At 46.6% G+C, this 27,619-nt stretch overlaps 1 protein-coding gene across 7 annotated transcripts in view; it reads left to right on the forward strand.

The window, feature by feature from the left end:
- BCAR3 (BCAR3 adaptor protein, NSP family member) overlaps nucleotides 1–27,619 on the forward strand; it is a 220,015-nt gene that overhangs the window by 171,053 nt on the left and 21,343 nt on the right. For 3 of the 7 annotated variants that reach the window (XM_061121343.1, XM_061121345.1, XM_061121342.1), the window contains exons 4-5: nucleotides 20,433–20,561; nucleotides 23,514–23,959. In XM_061121343.1, the coding sequence (XP_060977326.1) occupies nucleotides 20,433–20,561; nucleotides 23,514–23,959 (575 nt within the window). Of the gene's footprint in view, nucleotides 1–20,432; nucleotides 20,562–23,513; nucleotides 23,960–27,072; nucleotides 27,279–27,619 lie in introns of those variants that run through there. The other 4 variants (XM_061121346.1, XM_061121348.1, XM_061121347.1 and 1 more) reach the window with 2 other exon arrangements.

The raw sequence follows: 27,619 nt of genomic DNA on the forward strand, positions 1-27,619 counted from the left end.
GCTCAAACTCACGTCCATTGAGTCAGTGATGCCTTCCAACCATCTTATCCTCTGTCGCCCCCTTCTCCTCTTGCCCTCAATCTTTCCCAGCATCAGGATCTTTTCTAGTGAGTCAGTTCTTCGCATCAGGTGGTCAGAGTACTGGAACTTCAGCTTCAGCATCAGTCCTTCCAGTGAATATCCAGGGTTGATTTCCTTTAGGATTGACTGGTTTGATCTCCTTGCAGTCCAAGGGACTCTTAAGAGTTTTAAGAGTTTTCTCCAGCACCACAATCCAAAAGCATCAGTTCTTTGGTGCTCAGCCTCCTTGATGGTCTAACTCTCACATCCATACTTGACTGCTGGAAAAACCATAGCTTTGACTCTCCAGACCTTTGTTGGTAAAGCAGTGTCCCTGCTTTTTAACACACTGTCTAGTTTTGTCATAGCTTTTCTTCCAAGTAGCAGGTGTCTTTTAATTTCACCTTTCTGAACACCAACAGGGAGGCTGGAGTAGGGAATCGGAGGATAAATGAATCAGTAAGTCTCAGCTAACCAGTCAGTAAGTCCGGCGGCGCTGGTCTAGTCAACAAGAAGTTATTGTTAGAAGGCAGTGGATTTTAAGCATAAATGTTCCCTTACAGAGGTATGACTGTCTTTGTAGCCACGAAGTTCCATGTAGTGGGAAGTGCTTAAATCGTGCTATTGCGTTTTGCTTAGTTTTAAATCATTTCCCTTATCCCTGAAAAAAGTATGTATCTAGAGCCTCTCTATGAATATACATTATGGCCTGGGCTCTCTCAACTGCCCATCCTTGGAGAGTTGGGTCCTCAGAGCTTGTTTTCATTGGGAGCTGCCTTTCTGTGTCAGAGTGAACACGATGGAGGGAAGGTCCTGCTCACTGTCCCTGTGACCATCTCTGGTCTATCTGCTTTTGTGACAGTGTGCACACTGCTGAATGTCCCAGCGTTGGCAGTAGCCTCAGTTGCCTTTGTCGTGGGGCTGCTGCGCGAGGTAAAAGAAAACCACTGGGGAAATGTCTAAGTGACTCAGCCCCTGCTTGTGGTGGTTGGTAGTTGCTCATTTCTCTCTCCTGCCCTCCAAAGGAAGGGAAAAAAAAAAAAAAGCCTAGCACAGCTTTTTTAAAGAAACCTAAATGTGTTCCCTTGGCATCTGGAGGCTGCAGGAATCTGGTTTCAGTACCGGGGGAAGGACATGCCTGACAGAGGCTGGGTCCCAGGGCCCCCTGCACCACAGACCCCAGAGCTTGGATCCTGGCTGAGACCTTGTTTTTGTTGGAGAGACATGGGTGGGAAGCAGACACGAGACTGGGATCCTGGGAAAATTTTTTAGCGGGTCGGTACCTCCAGGACAGCAGATAGATGAGGCTGTGCCTGACTCAGGGGAGGATGCTGGTGAGTGGGGGCGCTTGGGCCACAAAGGTCATCATGCACCACGTGCAAGCAGGCAGTACACGGAGGGCTCAGGCCTCTGTTGCCGGGTTTAAGGATGTCTTCAAAGACAGGTGTGGGGCCTTCCAGCTGATGCACATTTTGGACATCCCCGGGGGCAGCAGAGGAGACTTGGGCTGTCCTGGTGGGGAGAGGTGGGGAGTGCCTCCTGGGGTGGACACTCCTGTAGCATCCCTGACCACATCTGGATTTTCAGGGAGTGTCCATAGCCCCGGAGCTACTGCTGGGATCTGGCTCTGGCCATGAGAATGTCACAGCCTATTTTTCCAGCTTATGAAAGAGCTATGATCAGTCTTTCAGTTTGTGTGGAGAACTCTCCCCAGTGTCCACTCTAATGTGTGTGCATTTTTACAAAAGCACATGTACACAAAGAACCAAAAAGCTAGAATTGTTTAATTCTAGTTTAATTTTTGTTGTGATTTGAGAGACCATTGAGCCAACCTCCCACTCAGAATTCATCTACTCTCCCCACCCCCATGCCCAGCATGTGTCTGGAGGGCCTATGGGTGCTGGGGAGACAGAGTGAAAGTTTCTGTCCTAAAGGAATAATTCTGTGTCTGGTCAGCGAAATGGACATGCAGGCAGCTCTCTCCAAGGTACCTGGTGATGCAGAGGCAGGGAGAAGTCACAGCATAATGTGAAATGCTGGGCAGAGGTATTAACCCAATTTGGGGTCAGGGAACTTCCTTCAGGTGGTAACTCTGGGCAAGATTTAAAGGAGTGGTAGGAGGAAGACACCCTGGGGAGAAAAAGAACATCAACATGGGACTTCAAGCTGAAGCTAAGGAATGGAAGGAGATGAGGCCAGAAGAGAGGTCAGCACACAGATGGTACACGGCAGCAGGGAGCCAGTGCACACTTAGAACGGGGAGTGGGTGAAGGTTTGGGTGTCAGCCTCCCGTGTGCAGGATGAGTTTAAGGAGCGTAACCAGAGTCTCCCCTGACTCATGCTGTTGTCCTTGAAGCCTCCCATCAGCTCTGCTTGTCCTTGCTCAGCTCACTCATATGTTCCCCCTCCAGCTTCTCTTTAAGCCTGTTTCTAGCACGCCTAAGATCCTGTTTCTGACTCCACAGCAGCAGCTCAGGCCATCAGGCAGGATACTTTTCCATCCCCACTGCTGCCCCCACAAGCTGCAGCTCTATCCGTGTCTGAATCCATGGTCCTCGCTTCCTGCCTGCATTCTCTGCGGATGAAATGTCCCTCTCCTAGACCAAGGCCCGCCCTGCCACCTGTGCCCATGACCACCCCCTTTCCCAAAGAATCCGCAGGCACCTTCAGTCTGTCCCTTTCTACCAGCACTTTCCTCTTAGCTCCAGTCTTCCCTATTCTAAAAATAATCATCATTTCGATGTCTTCCTTCCTGGTCCCTGGCTTCCTCCATCCGGAGAGCTGGTTAACACAATCTCTGCTTCCTCACTTCCCATTGGCCACTCAGCCCCCTTGACCTGACCAGAGGCCTGTCCTCGCCAAGTCCAGTGGCTGCTGTCCAGTTCTGATGCTATTAGAACTCTCTGCTGCACTTGGCACCGTTGGCCATCCCTTCCTGGAAATCTGCTCTCTACCTCTAGGACAATGCACTCTGCTTATTTCTCCTAGATCCTTCCCGACCTGTGCTACTGTGGTGATACGGACTGAATGTTTGTGTCTGCCACCACCACCCCCCATTCATGTTGAAACCCTAACCCTGATTATGATGGTATTAGCAGGTGGCCCCTTTGAGAGGTGATTAGGTCAGGAGGGTGGTGCTTTGGTGATTGGGGTTGGTGCCCTTATAAATAAAGGGGACCCAAGGGCGTGCTCTTGCCCTCCCCACCTCCACCATGTGAGGTGGAGCAGGAACATGGCCATTATGAACTAGGATGCACTCTCTCATCAACCACTGGGTCTGCCAGTGCCTTGATCTTAGACTTTCCAGCCTCCAGTAACTGTGAGAAAGAAATGTTTTGTGCTTATGCCACTCAGTCTGTGGTATTTTTCTTACAGGAGCTAAAAGGGACTAAGATACCTGTGCTTCAGCTTCTTTTTCTAGCCTGCCTCTTAAAAGCCAGTGTCCCCTAGCCCTCTTCTCATACTCCCTCTGTAACTCATGTCTTAGGGGGCATTTGAGACAGCACACCCCCTCTGCACTGAGGACTCTCAAGCCCTTCTCAGCACCTGCTGAGCTGCTGCATCCAGACGGCTCAGGATGTACATCTTCCTCCACAGACTTGCTCCCCGCTCATGCTTCTGCACTGGAAGCTGGTGGCTCAGTCATCTTCCAGTAGCTCCCATGTCTCTTCTCCCTGTGCATCTTCTGTGTCTAATCAGTTATAAGTCTTCATGACTTTACTCCTAAACTCTTCTCTCATATGCCCTTTCCTCCTTTCTCTGCCACCAGTACTGTACTAGTCCAGGTCTCATTGTCTGTTTTTTAAAAATATTATTTACCATTTTATTTTTAAAATTTAAAAACAAATTTTTGCTGCATCAGGTCTTAGTTGCTGCATGAGGCATCTTTCATTGTGGAGTGTGGGCTCCAGAGCACATGGGCCCTGTGGTTGTGGCACGTGGGCTTATTTGCCCCGAGGTTATGTGGGATCTTAGTTCCCCAACAAGGGATCGAACCTCCTTCCCCTGCGTTGGAAGGTAGATTCTTAACCACTGGACCACCAGGATAGTCCCTCATTACCTGCTATTGCTTGGAATTCTGCAATAACTTCCTAACTGGTCATCTGACCCTGAATCTTCATAGAAGGTCATTTCATTACCCTTCTATTTGACATTTCCTGAGACAGGAGGTGTACTGTACCCTAAAGGCAATACATCCCCACATTTGAAAACTCTTAATTACTAGAAAGTTGTTCCTTGTATTGAGTCAGAATCTGTGCCCTACAATGTCCAGCTATTATTATTCTTCAGTTAAATGGGTGTAAACCCTTTAGATGCATGCTTTTCCCCCTCCAGCATGTCTATTTGAAGCTAAATTAGTTGGTATGAATAGACACCTAGAAATAAGACAGGAGGGAGTCTGGATTCATTTATCTGTGGAGTTGAACCAAGAATGTGTGACCTGTCATCTTAGGATGAGAACACCTCAAACCTTTGTATATGTCAACACAGCCCTCATGTTCCCCACATCCTTTCTGTACAGACTAAACATGTTTAGTTCTTTATATATTTTGGGAGACTTGGATTCTAGTTTTCAGGCAGTCCTTTACTGCAAAAGTCTAAGCGAGTCACGAAAATTCACAGCCTTGGTCATGTTTTCTTTTGTGAGATATAGTTATTCTTGCTACCTCTTTAACTCCAAGGACATTGTATGATTCATGAGATATGAACTGTATTGTATCAGGTGTCTTGTCCCTCTAAGTCCAGCTGCTGTTTCCCTGATCCTGCCCATGACATCTAACATGGTGTTTGTGTTTAAAAAAAAAAAAAAAAAAAACTTAATAGATGAGTTATGTGGGTGTCAAGACCTTTGAATTCTTCTGAGAGAAATATATATCTTTAAAGTGGCATGCATGTGACTTGTTTATTGGAAACCATAACCATAACGTTGATGCTTGGCCAAAACCCATTTTGTGATGAATCATTTAGTTTTACTGAAAACCTACTATATACTTATCTCTGATATATAATGCACTTTCTGAGACAGTTGTTAGTCATGTGCTATTTTGGAAAGAGAGAATTTGGGAATTCATTTATTCCACACCCCACACTGAAAAGCTTTCTGAATCTTTGAATTTTTCTCCACGTGTTTGGCATATCTCTTTTTTCTTTCAATTACATCTCCTAGTGTCTCTCAGTCACAATGCATTTTGTTTATTCAGTAATGCCTCATTTATTTGAGGTGAAGAAAGGATAGAATTTGGGTTTGGGGTTTGTTTGTTTTTGTAAAGGATTGTATTTGAATTGATTTTTATTTTCTGATATTCTTATTTAAGAGCAAATAGGGCATCCATTTGGTGTACGGCTGTGTTCCAAGTCACTCATAATTTGAATTAAGATGTTGAATGAACAAGCTTGAATTACCAGTGGTAAGGTTTCTGGTTTGGCTCTCTCTGCATCCTGAACTCTGGTCAGTGGGTCTCCAAACCCTTATCCTGGGTCTGCCTTAGCCAGGGAAGACTCTGTTTTTCGTTCTCCGTAGATGTTAACAAAGCACTACTCTTACTGAATGGAATCTCACTGCCAGACTGAACGATTACTATTTCACTTGCATTGTCTTATTTAGCCTGTGTGCCAACCCTATGAGAGAGGGGGGTTATTATCAGAAGTCACCTGAGGACATGGTTAAAGGGAGCAAAGCAGTTTAGAGGAGGTTTTCATTAGTTGAACTGGTACTCGGCTTTTATCTGAAGCCCTTCATATCACCGACCCAATAAATGCTTAAGTGCAACCAGGGACCCGCAGCCTTCATTGACAGTGTGGGCACATCCGACTTCTCACCGGGAGGAACCAGAATACAGGGCTGCCGCACGGGGTTACTTGGATGTCTGCTCCAGGAAATCGTCATCTCAGTTTGATCTAGAGGGGAGGGTACCTGCTGCAGCTTTTAGCAGGGCTGGATGCTAACAAATGGCCTATTGAAAATCTCATCATGTTTCAGTGTATCTATTACCAGAGAAAGGTGAGACCCCCTTGGAGCTGAGCCCTGAGTAAATAATGTTTTGTCCAAAGGGTAAGAAACGTGATGGGCAAACCCCCTGGGGCCGGGTTTGGGGGGTGGGGTGGGGAGCCCCTCCAGTGTATGAGTACATGGGGCGAGTTCTTTCATGTGTGAGTAACTTTTTGAAGGAAGGAAGAGCCATCTTCTTGTTGGATGTGCTGCACTCTGTCACAATTCCTCCTGCCATTTTCAGACTGAAATCGGTCTCCTTCAGTGAGAAATAATTTTCAATCCCTTGGTGTTTCATCAAAATGAAATCGAACTTCAAAAGCAATAGCTTCATGATCTAGCAGGATGGGAAGGTGTGTGTGGGGTTGGGGGGGAACCTTGCCCAGAGAATGACTGGGGATAAAAGGCAACAGGAGTTTAACATCAAAGGGAGCCGCGGGTACCAATCAGAATGATTCTAGTGTAATTTGTTTGGAATGGAGGATTAAGTTACTGCTGCCTGCTTGGTGGGTACGCTGCTTTAAGGCTGCAGTCTGCACAAATTAAAATGAAAGCAGTCTTTTTCATTTACACACATGGAAAGCAGAATTTTAGTGAGAATTTCTCAGAACCTTGATAAGCACAGAGGTCCACAGATATCCTCTTCATGTTTCTTACTCATGGTTTCTGAGCCTCTCGATAAGAGCTTGATAAGGTTTGATAATGAATAAAATGAAATCTCTTGGACTTGGGCTGCAGGATGGGAGGGTGTTGTTGGCATTTTCCTTTCTGTGTTAAGAATCTGATGGCCCCTGTCTCATCCTTTGTCTGTGAAAAGGAAAATCACCCAGAGTGAAGAAAATAAAGCATCTTAATTTAACAGCAAATTGCAAATCCATTTTTAATGGCACTGGAGGATCTGATGTAAAGTGTGATAAATTACTCAGGTTTAATTATAAAATGGGAAAACGGCATCAAAACCCATCTGTAGAATCTTTGCTGAAGATTAGATTCTTTCTAGGATTTAGAAAGGAGAAATTTGTATCACCCAGGAGCTTGAACATTAGCATCAAATTAAGTGAAGTGTTTCAGAAACCTCTTTGGCATGGATTCCTTTCTCAGAAGTATCCAGGTGCCCTCGCTGACCTCTAATAAGACAGAACACTGAGAACTTCAGCAGAACATCATGTGATTTATTGCTGTGTATTCCCTTCAGATGTCTCCTCTCCTCAGAGAAGCTGTAGCCCAGGTCAGGCCATGGGGTATTTCTTACTCACATTTGCATCTCTGCTCCGATCTAGCCTGGGAGGAGCACAGCAGACACTCAGGACGTCCTTGAGTTTAATTGAAGGCACAGTGTTCCAGTGACTATCAAGTTCTTGACTTAAGACTACCTGATTGTTTCTGCAGAACTCTGGCCAATAGGATGAAGTATGTGTGGGTTAGGAACCTGCCCCCAAAGACTGTTTCACTGAGCTTTAATCTCGGGATTGAGAGGAGTGGGCTCAGAGGCAAGGGGCCCAGGTGAGACCAGAGATCCCCATTTGTCAAGAGCCCAACACCAAACAGGCCGAGAGGCCCCTGGGACAGCCCAGGGCCTTTCCCTCCTAGCTTGTAGCGTACCTTTGTGTGAGTTAGAATAAGGCACCGCTTCCCCCAGACACTGTATTGCCATCTGCCGGGCAACAGTTGTGTACGAATTTTCGATGGCTGTGTATGAAGGGCCCCTCCTTAGATATCACGTCCCTGTGTTGTACACATCCCTGACCCAATGGCCAGGCCACCACTGTGTGCCCACCACGGGGCTGGGCCAGGCCCAAATGCCCATGCCACTATTTGCTTTTACCTACCAAACAGGAGGCTTAAAATTTGAATTTAACATTTCTTCCCTTTGGACTTTGAGTTGCAAAATTAAGTGTTTTCTTAAGTAGAGACATTGGTTTTAGTCAGTTACTAGAGTGAGAAACTGTATTTGTCTAGCCTAGCACCCCAGTGGGAAAAGTTGGATTAGTGAATGCAAGCTTTTCTTCAGTTTTCTTTGGATTATAATAAAATATTTCTGGGCAATCCATGAAAGCCAGCAAGTATCAGTCAAAGGTGACCCAGAAACCAGTATATGAATTGTTTCATTTCAAGGTCTTAGGAGTGCCACAAGTACCATCCCGTTTCCTTCCATTTTACCTCGGATTGAAACAGCTGAGGGTTTGTACTAAATATTGTTGGGCCTGAAACTGGTGGAGAAGTGGGTTTTTGTTTTTCAGCCTGTGGTTAAGGTTAAGAGTGCAGAAGTAATTGGGATTTATTCATTCCCTGCCTTCATGATCAATTTATGCTGGTTTTCAACAGTAAAAATACCAGTTGGATCTCTGAAAGCCCTTGATATACTTTGGAATGTGGTTATAAACTAGCCCACTACTTAAAATTCAGCACAAAGGAGCTGAGTTTCTGAAATCTCCAAAGTATCTTACTTTTAGGTGGATTTACTTTATAAGACAGCCCTTGGTGAGGCTTCAGAATACTCCAGTAAAGGTGATTGAGAGTGTGGTTTTCCCAAGGTGGGGGAGCTCCACCTCTTGGTGTGTTTACAGCGTTTGTTAGGGATCCAAATGGTGCAGCCATCACATCATCACATGCAGGAGTTCAGCGCATCTCAGACGAGGGTCTGTTTCCCTGGACTCCTGTGTTGCCCTGGCTCCAGCCAGGTTAGGGACAGTGCATGGCAGACCCAGAGGGGTTTCCCACCAGCTCATCAGAGGGCATGGTCTTTGCTCAGAAATGGGACCAGTTTTACTTGCAGTGAGACTGATACTTTTGTTTGTGATCGTAATTTCTGGATGAGACTTCTGGAGAAACGTGACCTGTGGAGTTGTTTGGTTGAGCCTGACAAGCAGCCTGGATGGTTGTGGATCTCTCACTCAGCTGAGAAAATCATCCCTGTGCAGAAGAAAGAGACCTTTGTTTGAGAGCCTGATAGCTTTCTGGCTGTTGTGGCCTGATGTTCTAAACTAGGATAGAATAGCCCAGAAACTCCCTCCCTCCCTCCCTCTCTCTTTTCTTGTGCACATTCCTGTCCATCCTCCTTTTTAATCTTAAGCAAGTCAATTCCCAACCTCGATCATAGAATGAATGACTAGAAAATCATCCCAATCTTAAAAATTCAACAAAAAACATGTTGATGACTAAGCCGCCTGGGCCCCAAAGGACACGTCATCTCTGTACCAGGACCTCTCAGCCCTTGTACGAAACACACAGCTTCCCTGCACTCTCAGGCTGCTTCCCCGTCCTGTGTGCTAGGGACGTGTGACTGGCCGGAGTAACTGCGTGTGTGTTCATACGGAGACACATGTCACCAAGGGACGGTGCCTTCTTACAGGTGATCAGCGTCACCCTGCACAGATGGAAGCATTTAGCGGTACTCAAAAACCCAGCAACTATTAACTTGGAACTGAAATGAACAGAATAAACACACCTACACACCTGAGTAGAAATTGGTAGTCTCAACTCCTAGCTTTTTTATTCCATTAGAGCTAAATTCTCAAAGACCAGATATCTCTAAAACCTTCTGATGGATTGTATAATTCTTTTTTTAAAAAAAAATTCTTTAGTGGGTGAAGCAACTCTATTTTTGTAGCTAAGAGGCATCTTTAAAGGGGCTTCAAATTCTACATTGTTCCATATGAGCACAGACTACGTACTAGGCACACTGCCGGGTCCTTTTTCTTCTTTTAAATGCCAGGTACATGAGGTCAGGTAGTCCAGTGAAGTGGGTACTAATACCCCCAGATGTAGACAGATGCAAGTTAAGAGAAGTCTAGAAAGGTGGCCAAGATCACCTGTTCTTTTTTTTCTTCCAGTTTTATTGAGATATAATTGACATACAGAACTATATAAAGTATACAGTGTAATGATTTGACTTACATACATCATGAAATGATTATCACAATAAGTTTAGTGAACATCTCTAATCTTGTGTAGATAAAAAAAATAGAAAAAAATGTATTTGTTTTCCTTGTGATGAGAACTCAAGATTTACTCTCTTAACATACGTGTTAACATTTGTAACATACATGCATATGTGTTCAGTCACTCAGTCGTGTCCTACTCTTTGCAACCCCATGGACTGTAGCCCACCAGGCTCCTCTCTCCATGGGATTTCCCAGGCAATAATATTGAAGCAGTATTAATTTATCATGTTGTACATATATCCCTAGAACTTATTTATCTTGAACTTTTTGATTGTCTTCATCCAATTCCCCCTCCCCTGACCCTGGCCTCTAGTAACTACAAATTTGATCTTTTTTTTCTATGAGTTTGTTTGTTTTTGAAGTACAGTTGATGTATATAACACTATGTTAATTCCTGTTATGTAACGTAATGATTTGATATTTCTGTACATTCATATGATTACCATGATAAGTTTAGTTACCATCTGTCAGCATACAAATATATTGCATAATTCTTGACTGTATTCCCTCCACTGTACATTTCATCCCCTGACTCATTTATTTTGCAACTGGAAGTTTGTATTTCTTAATCTTCCTCACCTATTTCTGTCCTCCCCCAGCCCCACTCCCTTCTGTTTGTTCTCTGTATCTATGAGTCTGTTTCTGTTTTGTTATGTTTGTTCCTTGTTTTGTTTTTTAGATTCCACATATAACTGAAATTCTATGGTATTTGTCTTTTCCTGACTTATTTCACTTAGCATGAAAGCCTCTGGGTCCATTCACGTTGTCACAAGTGGCAAGGTTTCTTTTTTTTTTATGGCTGAGTTATATTCCATTGTGTATATATGCCAAGTCTTCTTTATTGATTCATTTATTGATGGGCACTTAGATTGCTTCCATATCTTGGCTATGGTAAATAACACTGCAGTGAACACAGTGGGACATAATTTTTTTCTAATTAGTATTTTTGTTGTCTTCAGATAAATATCCAGGAGTGGAATTTTGCTGAATGTTATGGTAGTTCTACTTTAAATTTTTTGAGAAGTCTCTGTGCTGTTTTCTGCAGCTTCTATACCCATTTACATTTCCACCAATAGTGCACCAGGAATCCCTCTTCTCCAACTTGTATTATTTGTTGTCATTTTGATAATAGCCATTCTGATTGGTGTGAGGTGATGTCTCATTGTGGTTTTGGCTTACATTTCCCTGATGATTTGTGATGGTAAGCATCTTTTCACGTGCCTGTTGGCCATCTACTAGGTCATATTTGGAAAAATATTTATCTAGATCCTCTACCCATTTTTTAAAAAGTCAGGTTGTTTGGTTTTTTGCTCTTGAGTTGTATGAATTCTCTGTATATTTAAAGTATTAACCCCTTATCAGATATATTGTTTTCAAATGTCATCTATTTAGCAGGAGACCTTTTCATTTTGTTAATAGTTTCCATCATTGTGCAAAAGATTTCTAGTTTGATGCAGTGCCATTGGTTTTGCTTTTGTTTGCCTTGCCTGAGGAGGAAAAAAGTATGAAGACTGATGTCAAGGAATGTACTGTCTATGTTTTCTTCCAAAAGTTTTTATAGTTTCAGGTCTCACATCTAAGTCCTTAATCTGTTTTGAGTTTATTTTTGTATGTGGTGTGAGAAAGGAGTCTCATTTGATTCTTTTACATGTAACTGCAGTTTTCCCAACACCATTTATTGAAGAGGTTGACTTTCCCCCACTGTATATTCTTGCCCCCATTGTCGTTGATGAATTGCCCATAAAAGCGTGGGTTCATTTCTGGGCTCTCTATTGCGTTCCATTGACCTATGACTGTTTTTCATCACCTGTTCTTGACCAGCCTTCAAACTATTTCTTTTTCTCCCCACCCAGTGACAAGGAGGCCCCATGGAGGCCAAGAAGGCAAGCAGGGTTCCCGTCAATACGTGGTTACTGGCACACGCTGTGTGCCAGCCACAGGCCAGGTTCTGGGAGCCAAAGACTAATGAGCCATGGCCTCTGGCCCCCGGGAGCTCATGCCTGGCGGAGAGCCTTGGCCCCACTGTGCAGTGTGTGACAGTGGATTCCCTGCCCCTTTGATGTAATCAGAATAATTCAGTGTGGTCTTCAAGGCCCTGCCTCCTTGTCCGTCCCTCCTCTGGCCTCTCCCCGTTCGCCAGCCTGGGCTCCAACCAGGCTGCACGGTGGCCCTTACAGAGGGGTTGCTGTTTCTGGACCACAGGACGAGAGTATGGAGGAGGGATGTGAGAGACTGTGTTTAGGAAGGTCCCAGTGACCAGGGCCCTGGTCAGCGTACCTCAGAAAGGGAGCTCACGGCCAGATGGAGAAGGGCATCTCTGGCCTTTGGATTTTATTTGTAGAATACTGTGACCCTTTGGAACATGTGGACCCTTTAAATAAAGTCCAAAAAACTAATGCCCCAAATCTGCTGATTTAGGGGCTTCCTTGGTGGCTCAGTGGTAAAGAATCTGCCCACATTGCAGGAGACCCAGGTTCGATCCCTGGGTCGTGAAGATGTCCTGGAGAAGGGAATGACAACCCACTCCAGTATTCTTGTCTGGAGAACTCCATAGACAGAGGAGCCTGGCGGGCTATAGTCCATGAGGTCACAAAGAGTTGGACACAACTGAGCTACTAACACTTCATGGATTCCACCACATATTAGCAGCGCCCTTGTGCATTTTCCCCATCAGTGAAGCCTCTGCCACTTATTTCTGGGGACCTACAAAGATGTCTCCACTTGTGTATCCACACCTTCTCATGAGCTGGGCCTTTTATCGAATTCAGACCTGGCTCTCTATATGAGATATCAGTATACGGCCAGGGTGGTACTTTAACTCACCAGGCTGTGAGAAATGTAATGTGTTCAAAGCTCAGGAATCTGGGAGGAGAGGGCAGGATGCATGTCTGTGTCCCTTATGGACCAGGTCTGAGGGTTCTCGTGTGAGTAATGAGGGCAGAAGGGGGCCAGGTCTGGGGGAGGGGGAGAAGAGCAGGCTTTCCAGAGAAGATGAGTTCTGTTTATCCATATCGACATCTGAGCTCTGAAGTGGATTCTGGTAAATATCCTACCACGGCACCAGCTCTAAAGGCCAGAAATGGGGATTTGGGCACCATCAGCACCTTTCAAAAGACTGAACTGGCCTTGTGCCACTAACCCCAGCCCTGTCCAGTCCCTTCTGCTCTCTGCAGCCAGATTGATCTGTCTAAAAGCATCTCTTTCTTTGTACCTGTTGCCATCCCGGGCGGAAATTGTCAACAACCCTCACTGTCTGGAGTGTGGAGGTCTAAGCCCTCAGCCTGCAGTGCCCTTCTGTCTGATCCATCCTATCCCCACCTTCCAGGTTCAGGACTTCTCTGGTCACAAGTGACAGGAGTCCAGTGCAGACTAACTGAGGTCACAGGGGAGTTTACAAGTTGATGTAATCCCCTGGGGTTAGGGACGTGCATGCCACTTGACACTTCCATCTCTTGCTCCTCTTCTCTTCCCACAGTGATTTCATTCTCCCAGCCCAGTCTCATCCACACTGTAGGTCAAAAAAATGAAGCAACCTCCATACATCCAGTCCCATGATATTTTCAGAGCAGGTAGGGTGTCTTTTACTCAGTTCACTTAGAAAGATCCCAGGAAGAACGCTGACTGGGCCAGCTTGGGTCAGGGACACTCACCAGGGTCAGCCAGCAATGGCCAGGGAAGTAGGTCTGAACCACTTACTTAGAGAAAAGATAGAGCTCTCTTGGTGAGGAGAAATGGGATGTTGTGACGGGATGTCTCTGTCTGCTTCAGCCCCTCTCCCCACCAACCAGAACCTCTATCTGATAGAGCCCAGGTGCTCTTATCTCAAATGCCCAAAGCACTCTCTCTCTTCTCAAGGTACCCTCAACCAACCAGGCCAACCCTGATACCCTATCCTCTCCTTCCTCCTCCCCAGACTAAGGATCTGGAGGGGCAGGATAAGAATTCAGTGCTCTGTCTTCAGTGCTCAGGGACGTGTTGAACTGCTCCCCATGTTGGCTTCTAGTAGACTGTGCCCTGGTGAGGGCAGGCCCCAGGCTGTCACTGTCCTCCAGCAGCCTGAGCTGTGTCCTGCGCTTAGTCACTCAGTCGTGTCCGACCCTTTGCGATCCCGTGGACAGAAGCCGACCAGGAGCCTCTCTCCATGGGGATTCTCCAGGCGAGAATACTGGAGCGGGTTGCCATGCCCTTCTCCAGGGGATCTTCCTGACTCAGGAATTGAACCGGGGTCTCCTGCGATGCAGACGGATTCTTTGCCAGTTGAGCTATCTGTCGGTGGCCCCACGATGGCGCCTCACAATCTTTTCCTTTCCACACACAGCTCCCAGCCTGGGGACATGGTCTTTCCATGACCTTGCACAATTTAAAATTCTGTGGGAACTGGGAAGCTTTTCTTACAGGCAGGGAGAGAGTAAAATAAATATTAATTATAATGCAGATGCCATCTTTTTCTAATCCTCTCAACTGTCTCCTACACACAAATGAGCTGCTCTGGGCCTTTCCCACCCATTGCGATTCCGGTTCGCACACCTCCCTCATTACCAACCCCGCCCCCTCCCCCCCACACACACACTTAGGAATGCAAACCTCCTGAAAGGCTGGGTCCCGTTGTTATGCCTGATTTGAAATGCAGGATCACACATCATACTGCCCTCTCAAGACGAGACCCAAGCTGTTCCTCCCCTGGCTGGGCCAGCTTTTTTTCCTCGGAGAACTGTTGAAATGTAGGTTTCCTCATTAATCGAGGTTCCCAGCACGTCGGCGGAGCTGGCTCTGTGCCTCCAGAATGTGTTTTCCAAGCATCTCCTGGGCTCCAGCTATTCCAGCAAGTCAAGACCAGACTTGCCTGCCATGTGAGGCTCCAGAGATGTGCATTCCAGATTAGAGTGATTTTCAGAGCCAACCTCAGCAAGCCAGGACCGGCCCTGGCCACGTAACTGGACCTGAGGACCTGGGGCAGGTGGACAGTGAGGTTTCTTAAGAGGACTGAAGTAGGCAGTAGACATGTGAGCAAGTACCAGGCTGCTTTCCTCCCAGATGCCAGCCCGCCCCCTGCATCATGGCTGTGCATCAGACCTTAAACATCTCAAACGTAAACCTTCCATTCTAGTTAATCAGAAGAGTGTTCTGATGTGTCTATAAAAAGCATTAACAGTGCTATCTGTGTGCCACAGTATAAGTGCTTCACAGATATTGATCCATTTCATCCTTATTAACCTTTCATCATACATTATTCTCATTGTGAAGACTGGGAGCTCTACAGAGAAGTAAAGTCACTTGCCCAAAGTCACACAGCTGGTGAGTGACACAGTGGCCTGTGGATGTAGCGGGCAGGTTGGCCCGAGCTCTTAAAGGCTGTGCTGTAACATCCATTGATCCTAGGGTTATGAAAATGCCAGCAATAGGAAAGTAGTAGTTAGACTCAGGTTTCCATGAGAAGCAACAGTTATAGTAATTTATGAATTTTCCAGCTAAACTTCAGTGTGGTTGGACAGTTGTGGACCTCATTCATCCCTTCCTTTGCCATAATTATCAGTTTGCCTACCTCTAATCCCAGACCCCAGTGCTAATGACTGGGACCAGACGAAGTTTTAGAAGTGGAGCCATGTGATTGGGTAATTCTGACACAGTAGTTACCAATCCCTCCCTCCCTCCCTCCTTTCCTTCCTTCCTTCCTTTTCTCTCCTGATCAAGGTATGCTTATTACTTGATTTACTTACACAGCACATTTTCATACACCCTTCTGTCCCCTTCCAAAAAAAAAAAAAGCAACTGCTCTCAAATCTCTGATGGATCCAACTCAGGCAAGATGTGGAGTAGAAGATGTATGTCCAGACTGCATCTTTCTCTTCTGGTGGCTGTAAGTAGGATTGGTCCCTAGAATGAACCTGGCAAGGCTCATGGGCAGGATGTTCTTGATCCAAAGCCTGGCATCTTCCCTCCCGCTGGAAGTTATGCCCCAGCTGCTGTGTGCGGTGGAGTTTGGGGTGGACAGAGCCTATACAGAGAAACCGAAGTCCCTTGTCTCTGGTCTCCCCTAAAGAGACAAGGAATCAGACTTGTCTTCTTGGAATGAAGTTCAAAGTTAAGGACAAATGGAGAATTTGAGCCTGAAGAAAAAGTTGTACAACTATAAGGTGGTCATTGGTAGCATCTATAGCATTTGTTTGGGAGACTGATTCTTCCTAATTATTTCCATGCTGTCTCTGTCTGGCAGTTGAAGAATGTAAAGTCCAACGGGTCGGTGAGCAGTGCACGTCTGTCCAGTGTGACCCTCCTGAGAGCAGAGCTGAAATTGGGACACTTGCTTGGGTGCACAGTGCCCACTGCAGATTGGGAATGACTTGTGTCCAGCCAGTCTTTGAAACACATTGAATTCAGAAGATGTGTGTGGAAACACATGTGAAAGAGCTAGAAGAGATCAGCTTGGAGAGAAGGCTATGGGGACTGGACCGGGTATGAAAGATGTGCTGTGTCCTCCCTATTTTCCCAAGATCGGAAGCTGTCGGAGGGCTGGGACCTGTCCCTCATTCAGTCTCTCCTCATGCTGAATTCTGGGCTGAGCATAAAATAACAGTGCCTGTGAACAGTGTATGAGTGAGAGCTTCTCTCATCTAGGCTCTCCTTAGAAGGTAATTTAAGGAAGGGCGGGAGGATTCACTAGTAGTATCAATTAGAATTTCAGAGGACACGGATGACCATGCAAATGGGATAAAAACCAGGGGGATTCAGGATGGGGGACACATGTGCACCTATGGCTGATTCATGTGAATGTAGGGCCAAAACCACTACAATATTGTAGAGTAATTAGCTTCCAATTAAAACAAATACATTAAAAAAAAAAACCAAACATTGCTGAGGTACTGTTGTGTTACCTTAAATCACTAGAATTTACTTCGGAGCCAGTAAGACCCCCAAATTATCCAAGATGGAGGCATTTCAGAAGAAATTTCAAATGCCTGCCAGATGGGAGCAGTTAAGTGGAAGGGTGCACAGTTAGCAAAGGTTCTGTTGTTTGGGGGCAGCCATCAGAATTCTGCCAAGTGTCCTAGGTATGGGTGACGCATCCTGGTCATTCCTGGTCCTCAAGGTGCACAAGTACCAGTCGCAGTGCTCTCAAATGGATACATTTTGCCAAACTTTTTTACATGGTCATCCCTCACCAACCATGGGGTTGATAGCTGATCAAAATACTAACCTACAGCGGCAAAATCAGTCACCAAAGTCAAGAGTTCATAAAATAGGCACTTGAGAAAAATAAAAGTTGTGTTAATATATATGATTAAAACTACAAGTGAAAGTTCTAGAAGGCATCCTCCCTCCAAATAACCACTATTTCATCATGAGGGTGATCAATCACATGTGGGTGACTTTTGAATTGCCTCTTCAGTTGTTTGGGAGACATTGCCCACGTCATCTGCTGAAGCAGATGCTCCCAGCAGCCCACCTGGCTCCTTTTAATGCGGTAGAACCAGCCCTCACCAGCTTGAAATAAGCAGCCCTTTGCAGTTCTTGCTCACTGTGACTGTCTCCCATCCTCCCCTCTCCCCATCTCCCTCCCTTTTCCTTCTCCTCCTCCTCTTTTAAAATACAAGTCTAGACAACTGTGTAACCTCCTGACTCTTCACAAATTATGCCGGAGCTTAAGGGCTTATTTTTTGAAGTCTGGTTTCTGTCCGAGATTATTTGAGAGGGTCGGTCTTTCTGATCTTTCCTCTCTCCTCGAGGTACTTCCCTAGAGTGCTCCACCTCTCAAGTCCATAGGGGAAGAGAGCAGTAATTGTGGACTTTCCTCTAAGGACTTAGGACAGAAGTAACAAGAGAGCTGACTTTATATTTTTGGTAACAAGTGTGAACAATATTATCTCAAAACCTAGAGTAAAAGATTGTCATGTATAAAATGTTAAAAACAACTTTGATGTTGATGAGGTGCTGAGAAAGAGATTGAGGGTGAGGGTGGTGGGACATGGCCTGGGTGTTGGGTATCAGGGAGCAAGGAGAATGCAAAGAGAAGTATGGCAATAACTTTAGGGGTCAGGGCAAGTACAGTTTCAGTGGAGGGTTATGCAGAGGATGGGACCTGCTGGTTGCTGCGTTTTCAGAGCTCAGACCAAGAAGAAGTGGGTCCAGGGCTCAGGACAAGGGATTGGGGCTGGGCATACAGATTGTCAGGGTGGCTAAATAGAGGCCTGGGTCACAGTATCAGCTAGGATTTAACTCAGCTGCTAGTGACAGGAACACCCAAAATAACAGGCTTAAAAAAGAGAGGTTACATGGAAGACCTGGAAATGGGCAATCCGGGGCTGGGGTGTTGGCCTTACTGCTGTGAGGGACCTGGGCTTATTCAGGCCTTCTGCCTGCCCCACCCCCACCCCCATTCCTGTTGCTTGGCTTCTTCCTCATGGTCCAGGATGGTGTTGCAGCTCCAGCCATCATATCTCAGCTTGCAAGTCCCACCAGCGTGGCAGTTTATCCTTCTTTGGCCAGAACTTAGTCATGTGGCTGCACCTCCCAGTAAGAGAGGGAGATTGAGGAATATCATCCTGTAGCTGTGTGGCAACACACCCAACTATAACAGGGTTTCAGATAATTTGAGAGGAAACAGAACTTTCATAACTAAGAAAAGTTACAGACCTTCTTCATCTTGGGTTATCTGTTTATTCAGTGAGTAGGGAGTACCCCACATGTTCATGCACTTCTCGGGGGCAACAGCAAGGTAGGCAGATGGGCTCTGGTCTCATGAAGCTGATTATCTAGCAGGAGGCGAGACAGACAATAAACCAGTAGCACATGTGACTTGGTTGACAACCTACATTCTGTACTCAAGTCTTCCCCAGGAGCTGTCTTCAGATGTACCTGTACATAATTAATGATCGAAGCCGACAGTGTCAGACATCACTGCTAATGCCTGCGGGCACCGTGGGCAGCCAACATCAGCATCGCTTTGATAGGAATTCAGCTCATCCATCAAACACTCCCGAGGGCCTGCACTGTGAGGAGTGGAGGGGAAGGGGAGGTGGGAGAAGTAAATAATTAGTAAGCCAGAGAGCCTCACCTCGAAAGCAGCCCGGGAGTCATTCTGCGGCCAGCGCCCTCATGGGTTGAGGATAAGAATCCAGCAGTAAAATCCAAAGTCTTTTTCTTCTTCTTTTTTTAAAAAAATGTATTTATTTTCTTTTGGCTCTGCCAGGTCTTCACTGCTGCGCGAGCTTTTCTCTAGTTGCAGTGCTCAGACGTCTCGTTGCAATGGCTTCTCTTGTTGCAGAGCACAGGCTTCAGTAGCTGAGGTTCCTAGGCTCTAGAACACTAGCTCAATAGTTGTGGCACGTGGGCTTAGTTGCTCTGCGGCGTGCGGGAACTCCCCAGATCAGGGATCAAACCTGTGTCTCCTGAATTGGCAGGTGGATTCTTTACCACTGAGCCACCATGGAAGCCGCCAAGTCTTTTCCTTGAGTGAAGGCAGTTTGGGGGCTGTTTCCTTGCTAAGGTGCGGGGCAGAATGATGAGGATAGTTTTGTGATTCCTACAGGCTTTTGAGGCCAAGCTGGGGAAATTGAGAAAATACAAGGACATGACCTTTTCCTTCTTGTACGACCTTCAGCCATAGTCCCTGAGCCTGATTTTGCTGGGAACCAGGCAGGTGTCCAAGTTCAGCTCATGTTTTAAGTGGGCGTGGGTTCTAAATTAAACCCCAGTGAGTGCTACCCACCGAGAACTCCTGTCCTGGCCGCTGGGCAAAGACCTAGATACAGTGATTCTCAAATTGCTTGAAGGGAAGAGCCAGTTCTTTCAGTTTCAATTTCCAGTCTGTTATAAAAAAATGTTAGAAAAATGAAATTAAAATTACATACGAAACACAAACTCAGACTTCGGTTAGTAGATGCAAGAGACAGTACTCTGTCCAATTGCTCTAAACGTTTCTAAAGCAAACTCAATCCTGAACTGGAGTTGGCTAGTAGCAAAAAGTTCAGGTCATCAAGGCAGCACTTTGGACAGTCTTGTCCCGCCAGGGCCAGGTGGGGACCGTGTCCTTCCCAGCTGGGTGTCAGGACAGTTCAGAAGGAGAATGAAGAAGCTCCCTAGGCAGCCTCGATGTTCCTCCTGCCCCACACCTCTCTCTCTCCCTGGTGCCCCCCACCCTGCTCCCCATGTTTTCAGCTGCTACACGAGCAGACCGATAAAAGGAACAGCTTGGCTAACTGCTGTCATAGTCCCCGTGTGCAGGTGAAAATTTTACTGCACACTCGCAGCCAGAGAAATGAAAGGTCACAGCTAATTGTAATCATTATCCAGGCTCCTCTACCTGACCGGGGCTTTGGGCACATACCGCTTTGATAGCAAAGCTGCTGACTGCAAGGCCGTCTTCTCCGGGTGGCTGGCCTGGGCTCGCCAGTCTGAGCAGGGTGGGAAGGTCACTGGTGACTGGGGACCCTGTGTTGCAGTTCTCCAAGGAGAGGCACGTCATGGACAGGACCCCCGAGAGGCTGAAGAAGGAGCTGGAGGAGGAGCTGCTGCTGAGCAGTGAGGATCTGCGCAGCCACGCCTGGTACCACGGCCGCATCCCCCGACAGGTACCCACCTGCATGCAGGGTCATGTGCCCAGGGCCATTAGGAGCAAGCCCCAGTTCAGCCCAAACAAAATAACATGAAGTAGCTTGCGGTGACTTAACATAGGCCCGTTTCTAAGGAGATCTTGGGAAGAGCTAAGGTCAGGAATTCAAAGTCCATTTGCCCGTGGCCAGTGAGGGGATGAAGGAAAAGCAGGTGTTCTGTGGTCTGTAAACATGGGCCCAGCGGAAGGCAGCCGTGCAGGGTGGCACCTCGGGGAATATGAGGCTGGGCTGTGGTTCAGATAATTGAACTCTTGGCCAGCTGCCTGCAGCCTCATACCCTGCGGAGCCTGCTTCCTTCTTAAGGCTGTAGTTTAATTTCAGGTGAAAAGAGGGTATCATCAGGGCAGGTGACCCAGAGAAACAGGCCGCCTGTACCCTAGTGGGGCCAGCAATTATTCATTCTCTACCCCTCCTCTATCCGGCCCCCGGCCCAGAAATGGGGAAGAGGAACTATACCAGTGACCACATGGCCAGAATATACTTTGTGTGATTGTCCTTTGGGTCATAGCCATGAATAATGTTTTTTTATTTAATAGTATAGAAATTGAAAAATAAGTGCAGAATTGAGGTATAGAATTTTCCTTGAGTTTTTATTGTAACATGATCCAACCAGTCAGTCACTCAGGACAACAGGACAGGAAAGGTGGGAGGTGGGGGAGGGGCATCATGCTGTGAATGGGTTTTTTTTTTTTTTTTAATGTAGCAGATTCTCAGCACCGTCAAAGAAATAATTCTTATTTCAACTTTGTTTTTCTTCTTTTAATTTAAAATTGATTATAGAAAATAGAATAAAAAAGAAGCAAACTAAACTCTCACCCATAATTCTCCCTTCTGGAGATAACCACTAGGAATAGTTTGATATAAATCCTGCCAGACTTTTCCAAATCAAGTTTGAGCTCATTTTGCCGATAACTTAGCAACCCACTGTCTTCTGTTAGTGATATAACCTGGGAATTTTCTCCTGCTATAAAATGTTGTTCTCAACCGGCCCCCATTGTCTGCATCCATTGTATGTTTGCTCCACTCTGTATTGGGCACTCTCCCAACACCCTTTAAGATAACTACTGTGTTCATCACTATAATTATTTCCTCAGGCTCAATTCCAAGAAGTGGAATTTCTGTGTGAAAACATTTTTAAGGCTAAGATGAAATTTTAAGGTAACCATGGTAACATACTATCCTGAGCTAGCTGATTAAATGTTGGCAGGTCCTGGAAAACTTATCAAAGTTTATAAATCTGATGTCTGTCATCACCACCACTCTCCTTATCATGATCATAAAATTTGTTTCCCACTTGCCATGAGTATAAATTTTCAGCTATACATCATCTAGATTGTATATCTAAAGACTGTAACAATAATGATCGTTATAGTTTACTCTTAAGGGCTTCCCTGGTGACTCAGATGGTAAAGAAGCCCCTTTGCAATGCAGGAGACCTGAGTTCGATCCCTGCATTGGGAAGATCTCCTGGAGAAGGGAATGGTTACCCACCCCAGCATTCTTGCCTAGAGAATCCCATGGACAGAGGAGCCTGGCAGGCTATATAGTCCATGGGATTGCAAAGAGTCAGACAGGACTGAGTGACTAACACATACATAGTTAACCCTTTGCTCCTTTAAATCTTTATAGCTACTCTGTAGGAGATATCATGCTGGTTTACAGATGATGTAACGGGAGTGTAACTTGTCCACTTAACTTGTCTCACAGAAGAGCCAAAATGCAAACCCAGGCAGACTAGCTATGGGAACAACCATTCTAGACACAGTTTAAATTCTCCTTTTGTTACAAACTTCAATATCCTTATAGCTAATGATTTTTTTAACATCTACTATGTTCCAGTCACTGTACTAGTGCTTTGTGTATATTATGTGGCAGTGGTTTAGTTGCTCAGTTGTATCCAACTCTTTGCAAAGCCATGGACTGTAGCCTGCCATACTCCTCTGTCTGTGGGGCTTCTCTAGGCAAGAATACTGGAATGGTTTGCCATGCCCTGGTTGAGGGGATCTTCCCAACCCAGGGATTGAACCCAGGTCTCCTGAATTGCAGGCAGATTCTTTACCAACTGAGTGATCAGGGAAGCCTCATATATTATGTATGCAAATATATAACCTTCCCAATAACTTTGTGGGATGAGAGACTAGCCACTTTGTTCCAGGCCCGCAGAATAATCCGTGTGCCCAGAGCCACTCTCAGAGGTCTAGTTCTACTGTCCCTGGCTTCCACCTTCTTGCAGGCCCTCCTCCTCCCCACCCACCAGGCCTGGAGAGGGGTTTCGTAGGAGAGGGCTCTGAGGATGACCCATAGATGACAACCAACATCCTCCTCCAGGTGTTGCAGGAAGAGAAAGAATCAGACCCACCAGACACAAATTTTCTTATTTAGTTTTTATCACTTCACATCCTTCAGGTCTGCATAGATGTCATCTTCTCCTGATACCTTCCTAACCACTGTATTTAAAAGGACAGCCCCCATCCCAATTTACTTTTTCCTTAACTTTACAACATCTGACATAGCATACCTGTTCCTTTTTTGTCCTACTAGAATAGAAGCTCTCCGGTGAAAACAGAAGCTCTGAGACAGTGGAGGGTCAGCTTCATTCACTGCTATAAATGCAGTACTTGGTACACAGTTGTTGCTATTCAGTGATGTCCGACCCTGCAACCCCATAGACTGCAGCACACCAAGCTTCCCTGTCCTTCACCATCTCCCAGAGCTTGTTCAAACTCATGTCCATTGAGTCGGTGATGCCACACAGTAGGTGATCAACAAATAGTTCATAAATGAATGAATGAGTCTTCTCAGAGTTTGACAAAATAAAGAGCCGACTGAGGAAGAAGAGACATTATAGGCTTGCCGGTAGTGCAGCTAAGCCTGCCTCGCCTGTTCCTCACTCACCGTTCTGTCCCACAGGTGTCAGAAAACCTCATGCAGCGAGATGGTGACTTCCTGGTTCGTGATTCTCTGTCCAGCCCGGGGAACTTCGTCCTGACCTGCCAGTGGAAGAACCTGCCTCAGCACTTCAAGATCCGCCGGACGGTGGTGCGGCTCAGCCAGGCCTACAGCCGCGTGCAGTACCAGTTTGAGATGGAGAGCTTCGACTCCATCCCCGGCCTGGTGCGCTGCTACGTGGGCAACCGGCGGCCCATCTCGCAGCAGAGCGGAGCCGTCATCTTCCAGCCCGTCAACAGGACGGTGCCCCTGCGTTGCCTGGAGGAGCGCTACGGAGCCTCCTCCCCAGACCCGGCCCACGAGGGCAGCCTCGCCGAGGGGAGACTGGACGCGGCCAAGAGGCTGAGCCTCACTGTGGGCGGCACCCAGGCCCGAGAGCAGGGCTTGCCCAGGGGCAACCTCCTCAGGTGAGTCAGGGCCTCCTCGGGTGGTGTTGGGACCGTGGGGGGCACTCACCTGGCCAGGGCCCAGCTCTGCTCGGCAGACAAGCTTCCCACAGGAGCAGAGGAACAATGAGAGATGTTAATGGGACTCCGAGTGTCATCGGAATCGCTGACCCAAGACAGTGCACGGTTACTTCCCAGTTGTGCTGCACGCTGTCACCTCAGTCGTGTCCAACTCTTTGTGACCCCATGGACTGTAGCCCTTCAGGCTGCTCTGTCCACGGGATTCTCCAGGCAAGAATACTGGAGTGGGTTGCCATGCCCTCCTCCAGGGGTTCTTTCCAATCCAGGGATCGAGCCTTCGTGTCTTAGGTCTCCTGAATTGGCAGGTGGGTTCTTTATAACTCCTGCCACTTGGGAAGCCCAGTTGCCAATCGAGTTGGTGCCAAAAAAAAAGGTGCAGTTGCTGAGGAAGGGGAAGGCTGATCAGGAGAGACCTTGTGAAGGAGGTAAGGATTCTGGCTGGTCTGAAAGCTAGGGGACATTTGGATAGATGCTGCAGAGGGGAAGGTGTCCCCCTGGAGGGAGGGGGCTCGGACAGAGCCTGAGTTGCAGAGTTAGAAAAGGGCAGGCATGGCTCAGAGTGCGGAAACTGGAGGAATGGAACAAAGGATCTGTCCATGCAGGGGCTGACAGAGGGAGGTTTAGGGAGATGACTGCACCAGATCAGGGAGGCTTTCGTGCCAGACTGAGGGGTTTGAGGAGCCTCAAAGGGGAATGCAGTGTCCTAAGAACAAGACGGAACAGTGATGTGCAAGAAGGGTGAGAGGGGAGAGGAGCAGGAAGGCAGCTAGTGAGCTGTGAACGATCAGGCCATGCAGATGGAGTAGTGAGGAAAGTCAGGAGGCTCAGAACCAGGCTTCCTGAGACTCTGCTTGTGGGGAGGTGGAGACAGGCAAGTCAGATACCGCAGGAGGGACCAGAGCGGGTAGACTTTGGAGGAAAACCAGTTGCTCCATCTGAGGTGCGACTGTGGGCTTGCAGAGGGCCCATGTCCAGCAACAGTTCTGGAGTTAGGGAGCAAAGTTAGTCCTGAAAGCTTAGATGAGGACTTGGTCCACACAAAAAGGGTGACTGACTAGGTTAGAAGAGATGAGATTCCTAAGACAGAAGACTTTGAGAGCCTGGGAGCTGCAGGCTGACCCTTGGGGGATTTTGGGCAGAAGAGTTCAGAGAACTGAATGCTGAGCTAGCCCCACCGTCTATTACAAGTGATGTGCCCTGGGTTAATGCGGGACTTGTCTCTCATGCAGCGAAGAGTCCTTGTGCATGTTATCTAACTGCCAAGAAAGGAAAGTTGGCAAGAAGCTATGCATTATATTTATTTTAGACTGTGGAAATGATGTTAGAAAAAAAGCAAATTCAAGCGATTTTCTTATTCGAGTTCAAAATGGGTCAAAAGCAGAGACAACTTGCAACATTAACAATGTATTTGGCCCAGGAACTTTTAACGAATGTACAATGCAGTGGTGGTTCAAGAAGTTTTGCAAAGGAGACGAGAGCCTTGAAGATGACGAACATAGTGGCTGGCCATTGAAAGTTGACAACAACCATTTGAGAGCATCTTCGAAGCTCCTCTTACAACTACATGAGAAGTTGCCAAAGAACTCACGCTACGGTTATTTGGCACTTGAAGCAAACTGGAAGGGTGAAAAAACTTGATAAGTGGATACCTCATGAACTGACCACAAATTTTAAAAATTGTCATTTTGAAGTGTCATCTTCTCTTATTCTATGCAACAACAATGAACCATTTCTCAACCTGATTGTGACGCACGATGAAAAGTGGATTTTATATGACAGCTGATGACAACCAGCTCAGCAGTTGGACTGGGTAGAAGCTCCAAAGCATTTCCCAAAACCAGACTTGCACCAAAAAACGGTCATGGTCACTGTTTGGTGGTCTGCTGCCAGTCTGTTCCATTACAACTTTTTGAATCCCAGTGAAACCATTATATCTGAGAAGTAAGCTCAGCAAATCAATGAGATGAACCAAAAACTGCAACAGCTGCAGCTGGCATTGGTCATCAAAAGTGAAAGTGAAGTTGCTCACTCGTGTCTGACTCTTTGCGACCCCGTGGACTGTAGCCCACCAGGCTCCTCCATCCATGGGATTCTCCAGGCAAGAATACTGGAGTGGGTTGCCATTTCCTTCTCCAGAGGATCTTCCCGACCCAGGGATCAAACCCGGGTCTCCTGCATTGCAGGCAGATGCTTTAACCACCAGGGAAGCTCCACTGGTCATCAGAAAGGGCCCAATTTTTCTCCACACCACCTGACCGTACGTCACACAACCAACACTTCAAAAGCGGAACAAATTGGGCTGCAAAGTTTTGCCTCATCTGCCATATTCACCTGACCTCTCATCTCAACAACTTTTCACAGGGAAAATACTTCCACATCCAGCAGGAGGCAGAAAATGCTTTCCAAAAGAGTTCATTGAATCTCAAAGCATGGATTTTTATGCTACAGGAATAAACAAACTTATTTCTCCTTGGCAAAGAAACACGTTGATTGTAATGGTTCTTATTTTGATTAATAAAGATGTGTTTGAGCCTAGTTATAAGATTTAAAATTCACAGTCCAAAGTTGCAATTACTTTTGTACCAGCCTAATATTAAAATGCTATCTTCTGTTCTTTTGAGAGTAGGGGTTGGTTGATGAACTGATGAGTAGAGAGTTAATGTGAACAGAGCCAGGGTGACCCACAGAACCCCTGCTAGAAACAGTGCTGGGAAGGGAGGCCCCTTGGTCTACCTTCAGCAACCTGAATTTAAAATACAAAAAAAAAAAAATTTTAAGATAAAAATGAAAGAAAAGCTTAGAAAGTCTCCATGTTGATAACACAAACCTAACAGAGCCACTCTTGGGGATTGCCCTTTGAAAGCAGAGCTCCCTAAGCCTTATCACACTTGGCATAGGCTGCAGGTCCAGAAAGACCTAGATGTGGGGGTGGGGTGGACTCAACAAGGAAGATGGCTGGAAGCCCTGCCCCTCCGCCCGCCAGTGGCTCCCCACATTCCCTGACGTCAGGCCAGATGGTTGCCCCCCCCAACCCCCGAAAAGGTGTGGACTCGGCCAGGTTACATTCCAGGCCAGTGTATGACCACGGAGTCTGACTACTGGCGGGGATCACTGCTTAAATATCGCTTCACTGAAGCCACTGCCTTTTGGAATTTGCCCTCTGCCCTGCCTTATCTCTGAGGGGTTGCTGGAATTTCTCTGTTGCTGGAGTTCGGGGGCTGTTTGGTTTGCTTTTTTTTTCCTCTGGTTGTCTGCAAAGGTAGGAAAGAACTTTCACAATTTCTGTAACATAAGTTTGGGGGTTGGGGGTGGCGACTAAAGTTCATTACAACTCAACTGGTGCAGTGTTTTCTGTTTTAGCTAATGAGAGATTCTGTTCTTTGGTGCTAATTAGAGTAATTCCCGATCTGAACGGGCAGGGTTAGAGCCATGCTGGCGAACTGTGTCGTCAGGGTCTGCTGGCCTGCTTTCCCTGCGCTGCTGCGCTCTGCTTCGCGATTAGAGACACTGCCAGTCTGAACTGGCAAGGGGCAGAGCCGTGCTGGTGAATTGTGTCGTTAGGGTCTACTTTCCCTGCGATGCTGTGTTCTGTGCCTCCCA

Source organism: Dama dama, chromosome 20 (assembly GCF_033118175.1).
Source record: "Dama dama isolate Ldn47 chromosome 20, ASM3311817v1, whole genome shotgun sequence".
Classification (NCBI taxonomy): domain Eukaryota; kingdom Metazoa; phylum Chordata; class Mammalia; order Artiodactyla; family Cervidae; genus Dama; species Dama dama.